A 12,834-nucleotide genomic window follows, 5' to 3' on the forward strand; every position below is an offset into this window, starting at 1 on the left:
TACCACACAGACAGAGCAGCCGCTAGTCTACAGCTCAGAGTCAAGCACTGCCTTTGATAATGCTTAGTGCACTGCTACATCAAGAGAAGTTGAAGGGTATTCATAAAGAGTTCAGTATAGTTCTGTACAAATGAGGTGAAGAGGAATAGTTTCTCCCGGAGTCAAAAAACAAGCACTTGACATAAGACAGGAATCAAATATAAATTGTTTCAGCCTGTATCATTTCTAGTAGGCAGATTTTTAAATTATGTAATTTTTCTGACCTGAAGAAGAATTCTGAGAAACTCAAAAGTCTGTCTCTCTCACCAACAGAAATTGGTCCAATAAAATATATTACCACCCCCACCTTGTCTCATTAATATTTTTTTTAATTTGGGACAAAATGGTTTCCAGTGCTCATGGAAGTACCATACAAATGGCAACCAAATAGTCACAAGCCAGGGCTTTGGATGGCTAAGCTGTGGTACTATGATTTAGTGGCTGATTAAATTGTTGTTTTTTACGTTGCTGGGCGGTGGCCGAGGTTTTCAGACATGGCTAATGAGCATGGGTGCCCCCATTTGTGGGTGCCCGGCCTGAGGCATGTTAAAGGACCCTACTTTTCAGTGGTTGGACTTTCTGAAAATCCAGCCCCGACTGGGTGTTCCAAGTTGGGCACCTGAAATGGCAGGCATTGTTTGAAACCCTCGGCCTGGGAGTTTAACTAGTTGTCAGGGCATTTAGAGCTTATGTGAAGGAAAGCCAAATAATATCTATAGCGCACTGCAAGCTACCCAGGTGCGGTTCTGCCTGTACAGCCTGATCCTAGCAAGTAGCCCCCTGTTGTTCCAGTTCTCGTTTGAATAGTGTTGTGAATTGAGCTAGATGGCATTGTAGTCTTGTGCGACCACAAAATTAATATTAAATAATAATAAAGGGAACAAATACCTACAAAGGGACTATAGTTAAAAAGAACAGCGACAAACCAAACTCTTATTTTCCCCTGTAATATACTCCAGATCTGATCTCTCTTCCAGAGGGGACATACTGTTCTGCTAGCCTGATGTAGCATGAACACTTAACATACCCCTTTCAGAATCATGGATATGCTGTATTAAAATATTTGTAACGTTCCTGCGTGTGGGCCAAAGAGGCTAGGGGTGACACTCCCAGAATTGGCAGATCCCCTGTGATCAGTGTGCACCTTGGGGTATCTGAAGATAAAAGTGAAGATTACTCACCTGGCAGCATGGCTCCCTAGAAAAAGCCTTTCTTATCACAATGTGTTGGGGGTTTTTTTGAAGCAGGATTTTTCATTCTTAATGAAAAGGAGGACTTGTGGCACCTTAGAGACTAACCAATTTATTGAGCATGAGCTTTCGTGAGCTACAGCTCACTTCATCGGCTGCATACTGTGGAAACTGCAGCAGACTTTATATACACAGAGACCATGAAACAATACCTCCTCCCACCCCACTCTCCTGCTGGTAATAGCTTATCTAAAGTGATCATCAAGTTGGGCCATTTCCAGCACAAATCCAGGTTTTCTCACCCTCCGCCCCCCCACCCCCACACAAACTCACTCCCTTTAGATAAGCTATTACCAGCAGGACAGTGGGGTGGGAGGAGGTATTGTTTCATATTCTCTGTGTGTATATAGAGTCTTCTGCAGTTTCCACGGTATGCATCCGATGAAGTGAGCTGTAGCTCACGAAAGCTCATGCTCAGATAAACTGGTTAGTCTCTCAGGTGCCACAAGTCCTCCTGTTCTGTTTGCGAATACAGACTAACACGGCTGCTGCTCTGACATCAGTCTTAATGGAAACTGAAGCAAGTGCTAAAGGTATAACAGTAGTAACTGAAATGCCTTGATTGACTTTATTAAAAGGGAAAGGATGCCATAGCTTTTAAGGAGCAGTTTTCTGATCCTGAACAGACTAACTCAGCATAAAATGTTATCCAGAAAAAAGTTTTTGCCCCTCTGTATACAAAAAAAAACCCCTTGTACTGTTGTCCCTGGCAATGTCTGGGGCTGTTTGAACAAAATGAGATTTGTTAGTGCTGCATCTCTCACTTCCTGCCCAGACTCTTTGGCTAAACAAACCCTTTGGCAGAAGTCCATTTGTTCTTGATTTGTGCACACGGGAGAAGGAGGGGTTTTGACATTCTGTTGCTCAAATCGCCGCAACCTCATTCTCTGTGTCTTTCAACGCCCAAACAAATAATATGAAAACCTCAGGAAAAAGAGTATCGCTTTAAACAGTTTAATGTGGGTTTTTTAAAATTTCTTTTATTGGTTGAAGGCTGCAGGATCAGAACGGGATACGAGCAGAGTTTTTGATCATGCTAGTTCTCATGCCACAATTGGATTACAGAGGCTCTTCGCTACAGAATGCAGTGTATTGTGGTGCTAGCTGGGTCCTCCTCCTTCCCCCCCCCACCATGTAGTTAATTGAAATGCCGCTTCCAAGTCCTGCTGATGGGCATATTGCTGTCTTTGGTCTGCTGACTCCCCTTCCCCACACATTGGAGTGAAATAGTGTGGTTTTCTCAGTGTCAGCATATTCATGGCATGCTTCTCATTTGAAAGTTTGGAATTCCTTTACAATGAACAGTTTTGGCCTTCTTTTTGTCTGACATGAGGAAAATCTATTCCAGAAAAACAGAAGGAAATGTAATCAAGGGAGAGGTTTAGAGGGGAGGTTTCCATGTTCCCTTTCCAGTCTTTCCTTCCCCTACCCCCAAGTGCCACAAAGGTTCTGTGCGTGCCGAGTGAAATGGCCTGTACACGGTGTGCCATTTACTTCTAAAGGGTGTGCTCAAGAACTTTTTCACAGCAAATGCATTGTTAATGGAAATTCACTATTCACTAATGCACCAAATTAAATCTGGCCCCTTGTAACATCTGCAATATACTTACCCACAGTTTGGGAGATGGCTACGGGCCCTATGCAGTAGGACAGCCTGCATATGTTTAAACTTGAATTATGTTATGTTTGAGTTTGTTGGCACTGTATTGTGTTAGATTCTAAACATTGCTGTTCTCTGTGAGGCCTGAGCTAAGAATTATTGCCCAGTTAGGGGGTGATTGTTTGTTTTAACCAACACAGCTATGCCGCTAAAATCCCTAGCATAGATGCAATCATACCAGTATAACTGTGCTTATACAGACCAGGTCTACACTACAGATTTTTGCCAGCCAGATCGATGTTGGTCACAGGTGTGAAAAAGTGTGATTTGTGACCAGCAGAGCTGTGCCACCAACAGCCTCTAGTTATATACGGAGTCATAATGGCAAAACGGAGCTTTTGTTGATATCGCTTATTTTGCTCAGGTTGGTGAGGGGAGAAGACTGAAATAAGCTAAGCCAGCAAAAGCTCATCTTTGCCAATATGAGCTGTGCCGACGCTAGGAGCACTTTGCCAGTATAGTATACTGGTGTAGCTATATCAAAAAGCACTCATAGTATAAACCTAGCCAAAAGTATAACTTATGCTCTCTGCGGGACCTGTCATAAGCTACGCCTGCATCAGTACATTTACACTGATTCAGTTGCATCCACCCCGGATGGTTTTGCCAGTATAACTAGTACAGACAAGGTGTCAGAAAAGCTTCTTTAAGTTACTCTCGTTGCTAAACATACACACATCTCTTTTTAGGGAAAAAAAGATGTTCCCTTTCCTCAGGAACTTATTAACGAACTTTTTTTTTATCACCAGGGTTGAGAGGTGTGACTTTGGATAAGAACAGAGACAAGCAGTTCATGTCCTGTGTGCATTTAGAATGCAAAGACACTTGAGCCCCAAAAGACATTCTTATGTGGACATAGTATAAATTAAAATCTAGGAACTTTTTAAAAGCTCTGTATCACCTTTCAACTTGCAATTTCAATTCTGTCACATTATTCTCATTGTTTCTCGCTATTTAAGGAGGATGGGAAAGAACCCAGCATCACAGAGAATAAGGTTGATAACACAATTCTCTACACACAGTAACTTCAGCACAAATTTCATAGGCATTAAATCCATATGTTAATCTTTATCTGCCCTGGTAAGATTGACCCAGCAGATAGTAAGAGCTACAAAAAACTCCTTATTATGGAGGCGCTACTGGTGGCTTTGTACTTAAGGTTTTGTGCAGTTTAGAGTTTAAGCGGGGTTTCAGTTCCTTTGTAATGGACGAAAAGTCATGTTTATCCTAACCAAAATTATGACATTTACTCGGAGGGCACAAATTTTATTTTGGGGAAAGTTACAAGTAAATACATTCATTGGATTAGGAGTTCAAAGCCGTTTAAAAGTTTCTCTTTTGGCTGGTATCTAACTTTTTTTTGAGGCCCCTTTAACCTATATACGGCTTTGTTTTTCCACTTCAAACGTTACATAGAAATAGATCTACATCTTATATACAGGCTATTTAAAAAAAACAGTAAAGTTATCCACTTTCTCCCTTATTAATATTTCTCTCTGCGCCACAATGACTGACAAATGAAATAGGTTTGTTGACAAATGAAAGGTGGGGAAGACTGTAGAACAGGGCTCTGCCTAGCTCACCAAAGCAGAGTAGCTATTCTAAGAGTGCTTATGACTGTCAAAGCTCAGGCATCCTTTCCAGTTACACATGTTCTAAGATCCTTAAAAACTGCTTCTGTCCTGCACTATTTCTGAGCTGGACACTAGTGGAGCTCTCATCCTGTGGACCTTAGGAGGCATGTAGATATTCACATTCTGTGGCCGGCAGCATCCTTGGGCCACACGGTGGCTCATGGCAATGGGGGAGTAGTGGGCAGGTATTCTGGAAGAAGTAGGAGGAGATCTGGTATAAGATGTGGTCATGTGAGAAGGAGGTTAGAGAATAGGCTGGGAGGAAGGAGTCACTCAAATTTAAACTGGACTGGAGCTCGTAACTTTTTTTAATATTCTGCACATACAGTTTTCTGTGGGAGCTGATAGAAGGGTCACGACTTTGGAAACTCTCATCCAGAGCCTAAACTTTTCAAAAAGTACTGCTACATGTTCATGGCAGTGAACAATTTAATTCCCCAAGTTTTCTATTCAGCTTCCATTCATTAAATCTAGTACATCTGTAAGGCTCTGGGTGTGTGCGCACGCAAAACTGAAGTGTACAATAATGAGAAGACCATTTAGGAAGTTTTCATATCCAGAATTTTAAGTAGGGTCAGATCATGGAAATCAAAGGAGGGACTGGGCACTCAGTACAGATTACAGTATATACAGTGTCTTGAAGACCACTTGGATACAGAGTATATACAGTAATGTGAATTTAAAATTCTCTGCTATTTCTATTCCATTTTTTTCAGCTTGATCCTCTTCCAGAAAACGTCTTGCAGCAGAGGGCAAATGCCAATGCAGTGCATTCCATGGAAAAAGTAATTGAGATACACAGTGAGTATATATAAGCTTGACTCAGATAATTCTCCTCTGAGCTGTCTCAGGCAACACTGTTTTGACACCTCCATCATCTTAATGATTATAGTAAATAAATTCTCCCAAGGTCTGCTAGCTTTACTTCAGCTGGTTTGTTGATGGTCAGTGTACAGTAAACATACCCTGTGCAGCCATGAGCTGAACATGCAAGATGCAGAATTGCGCGACTGTAAAGAGTACGGCTACACAGCTCACAGCAGCAAGCCTCCCAGCACAGGCTGATAGATGTGGGCTCGCACCAGTGCTCTTGTCAAGGTTCCTCCCCCACTCTGAACTCTAGCGTACAGATGTGGGGACCTGCATGAAAACCTCCTAAGCTTACTTTTACCAGCTTAGGTTAAAACTTCCCCAAGGTACAAATTAATTTTATCCTTTGTCCTTGGAATATCCACTGCCACCACCAAACTCTAACTCTGGGAAACGTAGTTTGGACACGTCTTTCCCCCCAAAATCCTCCGAACCCTTGCACCCCACTTCCTGGGAAAGGTTTGGTAAAAATCCTCACCAATTTGCATAGGTGACCACAGACCCAAACCCTTGGATCTGAGAACAATGAAAAAGCATTCAGTTTTCTTACAAGAAGACTTTTAATAGAAATAGAAGTAAAGGAATCATCCCTGTAAAATCAGGATGGTAGATACCTTACAGGGTAATTAGATTCAAAACATAGAGAATCCCTCTAGGCAAAACCTTAAGTTACAAAAAAGACACACAGACAGAAATAGTCATTCTATTCAGCACAATTCTTTTCTCAGCCATTTAAAGAAATCATAATCTAACGCATACCTAGCTAGATTACTTACTAAAAGTTCTAAAACTCCATTCCTGGTCTATCCCCGGCAAAAGCAGCGTACCGACAGACACAGACCCTTTCTTTCTCTCCCTCCTCCCAGCTTTTGAAAGTATCTTGTCTCCTCATTGGTCATTTTAGTCAGGTGCCAGCGAGGTTACCTTTAGCTTCTTAACCCTTTACAGGTGAGAGGATTTGTCCTCTGGCCAGGAGGGATTTTAAAGGGGTTTACCCTTCCCTTTATATTTATGATAGCTCTAAAAAGGGCTGTGTCGACATTGTGCTTCAGGCTGGAGCCCAGGCTCTGAAATCCATCACCCATCGACTGGGAGGCTTAAGGCACAACTTCAAAGCGTTGTCTACGCAGCTTTTCTTACCACGATAGCACAAGCCTGCCTTGCTGCCCCAGGCTGTGAAACATACCTGTAGTGTTCAGACATGAGGTCAGACTGGAGGAGGATGGGTTTATCTTTTGGTTTCCTTTCTCTCACCCTAACCCAAAACCAACTGTAAACCCAAGTGATGCATTTCTCTTAGTAATCGTACACATAAAGCAAATTGTCCTGCTGTTGGTGAAGAAATTGAAGTTGAGGCCATTTGTTAAAGGAACTAAACACAGGTTAACATCAGGTTTCCTCCTTGTGCTGTGTGTGGTGGGATGTATCCGTAGTGCTTATGTACAGCCTATCATGGCTATTAAAGAAGTGGAATTGGGAATTGTTACAGCTTCTAATTACGAACGAACATTAATAGAACTTAAACCCAGCATTGGGTAGAAGTACTGGAATCATAGGCTTGCCTACGCTTTTAACAGTAAAATGCTGCCGTGTCAGCATGGAACATTTTGAACTCTTCTGCTAATGGTGTTGTTTATTTGTAGCTTCAAGAGACCCCAAGCAAGATTGGGTCTCCAATATGCCAAACACATACACACAGAAGAAGCTATTCCTAGATTATTTTATAATCTAAATAGAAAAGACAAGTTGGAGAAGGAAAGTGTTGTCCCCATTTTACAGGTAGGGAAGCAAGGACCTGAGAAATTAAGGGCAAAATTTTCAGAAGTGAGTAAGATACCTAGGAGTTTTAAGTCACATTGGAAGTTACTTGGATTTTGGCTCCTAAGTACCTAAGTGACTTTTGAAAATGGACTTTAGGCTCCTAAATCATTTGAGTGTTTTTGAAAAGTTTGCCAAAGTATCTTGCCCAAGGTCCCACAGGCAGTCTGTGGCAGAGTCAGCAGTTGAACCAATTTCTCCAGTCCAGTGCCTTAACCACAAAACAACCTTTCCTTTTTCTGTATTCTTGTTCCTTAGCTCTAAATTTCTGAGGATTTTTAAGAATCCAACTGTCACTGCTGCTTCCTCACCTAAACCTAGCTCAGGTGTTGGTGACGTTAAACTTTTTCACAACCAGGAATTATAAGGTTTCCAAACTGCCATGGGGCTTCAGGTGAGGAATAAGCAGCAAAAGCAGGTGAACTCTCCATTTAGTATCTTCCACCTGTCTTTAGCCGTTCAAAGCAGAAGAGCAGTTTCATTCACAACCAGTGGATCCAGAACCAGAGCTGAATCAGAGTTTGCTTGGAAGGATGCTGGGAAAGCATATTCAACAAAGTCTTCGGCAATGCAGGGCAGAAGTTTGTTTTCACATGTTTCTTCCAGTGCTGAATGGCCACAGAATCCAGGGTTCTTGGCGGACAGTAATTCTGACTTTGGACTGTGTTGACATATCAGCCTCTTCATTCCACTTTAATTTTAAATGCACCTTATTGTCTGAAGGAGACAAACTGGGGTGAAATCCTGACCCTCTCTTCCCCCCCCAGGCCAATGGCAAAATTCCCACTGATTTCAGTGGCACCAAGATTTTTACCCCGATTTCCAAGAAACTGCTTCGTTAAAACTGCTTCTGCATCCATTGTGCTGTGCCCAGGTGTAAAGTTCAGATATAGTGAAAAATTGTTGCCTCTAAATACTTTAAATGTCTTAGCAAACAAACTGTTTGTGCTAATTATATGCTGGTTTCCATAGCTACAGTAAACACTTATTTAAAAACAGATCTTTATTATGACAGCACCGCTGTGATAACATATGTTAACAAAGCAGCATGGTACTAATGCCAGATATTCAGCTAATAACTGTACTGTTGCTGTAGAATTAGCCAGACTGTTTATCATTGTGAATCATCATAGTTACCATGTAGAAGTCCACTGGCTTTTCCATATGGAGAACTCCTCAGCTTCTCGCTTTGGGAGGCCATCGTTACCTCAGATTGGCCAGCATATTTATCGGATAACCAGATCTTCAGACTGAGCACTCATGTACCAGATTCCTTTCTGCAGCTCTTGATACTAAATTGGTCACAGTGATGATTTTACAACCATGTCTGTATTCCAGTCTTCATGTATCCAGGGCTGCAAAATTACTATGGTATTTTCCCCCTCACTGTGTTGTGAGCCATAAAAGCAAATGAACAAATACATTAAAAGCGCTGATGAACTGTTCTGTTTTTTGAACCATGACCTCTGCCTCTGTCTGAGACATTTGGGCTGTACCGCTCTGCTGGCAAATACTAGAGGCAGCTCAGACTTATCCATGGGTCTCTGGATGTTTTGCCACCTTGCCAAAGGTTTCTCTGGCTCTGGCCATGGAGACAGAGCAGTGGTTCAGCACTCCTGCCTTTATCTGTTGCTAACTTGGATTTGGAAGCCAAACTTAGGGGCAGCAGGGAGTAGTATCCTCCACTTCATCCCATCCCCAGTCTGTGGGGAAGGTACTCTTTCATGGATAATCCTCTGAACTGAACAACACTAAGCCTCTTCCTTCTGTGTCCCTTTTCCCCCCTCCTCCCCCGCACTCAGCCCCAAACTCAGCATGATCAACTCGGCTAAATGGAGCAGGCAAAGGCCAAGAGATGTTCCATGTGTGAGGGGAGCCGTGGAAGGGGAGCTCGGTTGCATTTGCTCCCAGTCCACAGCTCGGGGAAGGAGCACTGAGTGTGGATGGCTTGCTGGGGTCTCTGCATCCTCCCACATCAGCCAAGACTAGGGTTACCATATTTCAGGTTCTCAAAAAGAGAGCATTGTGGGGGGGTACATTGGGGGAGCTGGAGGAAGTGCCTGCAGCAGGGGTACTCACTGGAGGTGGGGCGGAGGGAGAGTGTCAATCCCTGTCAACCAGCTGGCACAAGCCCAGGATGCAGTGACATCTGTCAGTCAGTGCCTCCTTGTGGGACCCTCGCCCCAGGGCTGCAAGCTGGAGGCCTGAGTGGGTGGGATCTGACAACTGTGGCTACAGGAAAATGGACCAATCAGCTGTCGATGCGGGGGAGGGACAAATCAGGAAGCGAACCAATCGAAGCTCTTTCTAAATTGCAGTAGAAAGAAGAAAAGGAGTACTTGTGGCACCTTAGAGACTAACCAATTTATTTGAGCATGCATCGGATGCATGCCGTGAGCTGTAGCTCATGAAAGCTCATGCTCAAATAAATTGGTTAGTCTCTAAGGTGCCACAAGTACTCCTTTTCTTTTTGCGAATACAGACTAACACGGCTGTTACTCTGAAACCTGTCTAAATTGCAGTGTCTGCTCAGAAAACCCCCTGGACATTGCCTGTTGTTTGAAAAATCCACCTGGACGGAGGACGAAGGCTCAAAAAACAGGCAATGTCCGGAAAAACCCGGGCATATGGTAACCCTAGCCAAGACTACTCCAGTGCCACCTCCTCAAGAACCCCACCACCAGGCTGCAGCTCCCAGCTGCAACTCTGAGAGTGGGGAGCCCGTAATAAATTAATACAGGTTCAGGCTGTATTTACTTCTCCTTGTAAGCTGCATAGGATTTGAGGAGGAAGGATGGATGTGTCTTCCCCACACAAACCCCAGCCCTCCATAGGCTCTGGAGAGAAGGGATGAGACATCCTCAGATGTGGTTGCATTTAATTGGTAGGTGATATGATTCCTATATGTGTAGAGAGAGTTTTTCAAAAGTGCCCAGCGTTGGCTTTGAAAAACCAGTGGGAGTTTTAGCAGAGGCTTCAATGGGATCTCAGATAGGCCAATGCTGAGTGCTTTGAAAATCTCACCCATAAGGTTTCAAGTATCAGGCTCAATCTGAGTGCAAGACTGTGGTGACACTAAAAGACCAAGCCCCAAGTCTGCTCACTTTTCATAATAACTCATAACATCATAACTGTGTGGTGCAACAGCTGGCCTAACCGTCTGTTTTCGTATGTCTCGTTTAGGCAAGTATTGGCATTCTCTCCAGCGTTACTCCTCCACGGTGGGGTATTCCTTGATCGAGGCACAGAAGTGTGAGACTGAAGAAGCAGAAACAGTAACAGCCATGGCATCTCTGTCAGTGGGCGTGAAGCCATCTGACAAGAGGTGAGTTCCCTTCACTTCCATCCATCTAACAATTCTCAGAGATAGGAGCCGTTAGTAGGGTGGACAATGATGTGTGTAACCATCTGGTGATGCAGTGCAGAGTCTGACTTCATTTTTTTGTCATTTCCTTTTAACTGGACACATTCCCAGTATCTTCAGGGTAATTATTTCAACAGTAAGTGGCTCCTGCCCCTCTGTTTTATTACACCCCCTCAGACTAGCCAGAACAATGCTGACAGTGCCAACCATGTCTTGAATCTTAATATGTTACGCACACACTGTCTCGTCCGGTCCAAAGCAGCCAAGCACACGCGTTCATCAAGACTGGAGGGGTGTCAGCTCCTCAGTGTGATGATCTTGAACTTTAGAAAACCTGGAGAAATGCTTCTCTTTCCACTTGTAGCAGACTCTCCAAAAAGTTTGAAAGACAGTTTAATTCTTAACAGACTGGGTGAGTAAAACTTACATGGGTTGGTAGGGGAGGGTTTGCAAACTGGGTGTTAGTGAGCATTTTGGGTAAAACACACATTAGTGCGGAAGAGAAAGTGTAACACTTTTGTACACAGCACACTGTGAATTTCTCATCCTTGTCATGCCCCTCCCCTTTTTTCTTTTTCTCCCTCCACCCATCCTGCCTCCTTTGGGTGAAATTGTTTACAGACCAGATGATGAACCCATGGAAGAGGAGCCTCCCCTGTAGCATTCACCTTTGAACTGGAGTTCTCCTGTTTGTTCGTCTTTGTCTTGAAGCTCTGCCAAGAAGCTTTCTCTTGTTACTCCTGCGTCCTGTCATGGTTTTCTTACAGAATACAGAAGGGACAACCAGGTGTAAAACACAGCAACAGAAAAATCTCTCCATATATATACACACGTATACAGTATATACAGAAAAGGAAAAATGCTGGTGAAGAGCAGCAGTGTTGAAGACAAGCATGTATGCTGGGCACTCTTCTTCTGCTCCTCAATGGAAGCCATAAGGGGAACAAAGCCCATGAAAGTCTTTGGCAAAGTTGTCAATTTTTTTCTAAAAATAATAATTAAAGATTCAACAACACAAAAACAAACAAACTTCATTTAAAACTGGTGCTTAAAGTTTGATTACCCACAATTCAGCAATCTCCGTTTGAACCACTCAACCCATCTTGTAGTTTTGTTTCTTGGATTTTTTTTTAAATGGCTCTCGCCTACCTGTGAGTCGGACATTCTCTTCAAAACCAGAACCAATGCAAGATGGTGTATTTTTAATGGGGAGGGTGGGGGAAAGAGGACTAGTCTATATATATATATATATATATATATATATATATATATATATATATACATACACACACACACATATATATTTAAAAAAAATACAAAAAAAAAAAAGGAGGAAATGGAGCTCAGAAGGAGTCGGCTTTAGTAACTCCAAAGCCATCTGAAGATGAGTTTGTGCCTTTTTTTTTAATTGAGCTGATGGATTTGGTGCAGCTGGATTTTCTGAAGTTTGAGGAACAATGCCTTAAGAAAAAGAACAGCAGCAGTTTGTCAACATATTTCCTCTGGGAAAGCCAAGAACTGCCATTGGGAAGGAAGACTGGTTTGTGCTGGCATGATTACTGGAAGCAGGCATCAGCTGGATAGAGCATCTCCAAAACTGTCTGAAGTTTGGATTTTTTTTGTTTTGTTTTATTGCTGTGGGGAAAAAAATTAAGGTAGTTGCCAAGGAAGTGGCAAATACTGTTGGATCTTTGAAATTCAACCAATATTGAAAACACATTTTCAAACATTTCTCTCTCAGACATTATGTAGAAATTGAATTTACCAATCTGGTTGTTGAAGCATGCAATAGACACAACTGCAGTTTTAAGATTGGAATGCTTTTCATTAAAAGCAACTAGCATGAGATATTGCTTAAATTGTTAGGTGTGTGTGAGTGTGTGTATGTGTGTGTGTGTGTATATATATATATATATATATACACACACATACATATATATATATACATATATATATAAATAAAACAAATGTATTCCAAGCTTAAAAATCTGATTCTTATGAATTATTGATAAATATTTATAATGCATTTATATAAAATATATATAATAAATGCAGACTATAAAAGTAGCCATTGAAAGGTCTCTAATGAAAGATTTATTTGTTAATTGGAATGTAAAGGTGCTTTTGGAGAGGGATCTAGTTTGAAACTTGAGCATTTTCAAACTACAGTTTGGAAAGTTTTCAGAACACCAACACATT

At 42.3% G+C, this 12,834-nt stretch overlaps 1 protein-coding gene across 5 annotated transcripts in view; it reads left to right on the forward strand.

Annotated features, from left to right (window-relative positions):
- Window positions 1-12,528, forward strand: part of HDAC4 (histone deacetylase 4) — a 467,144-nt gene extending 454,616 nt beyond the window's left edge. For all 5 annotated transcript variants that reach the window (XM_084643125.1, XM_084643127.1, XM_084643129.1 and 2 more), the window contains 3 exons: window positions 5,300-5,384; window positions 10,455-10,596; window positions 11,257-12,528. In XM_084643125.1, the coding sequence (XP_084499251.1) occupies window positions 5,300-5,384; window positions 10,455-10,596; window positions 11,257-11,296 (267 nt within the window). In that variant the 3' untranslated portion in view covers window positions 11,297-12,528. The remainder of the gene's footprint in view (window positions 1-5,299; window positions 5,385-10,454; window positions 10,597-11,256) is intronic.
- The last annotated feature ends 306 nt before the right edge of the window (window positions 12,529-12,834 follow it).

Source organism: Lepidochelys olivacea (genome assembly GCF_965140295.1).
Source record: "Lepidochelys olivacea isolate rLepOli2 genome assembly, chromosome: 11".
Classification (NCBI taxonomy): domain Eukaryota; kingdom Metazoa; phylum Chordata; order Testudines; family Cheloniidae; genus Lepidochelys; species Lepidochelys olivacea.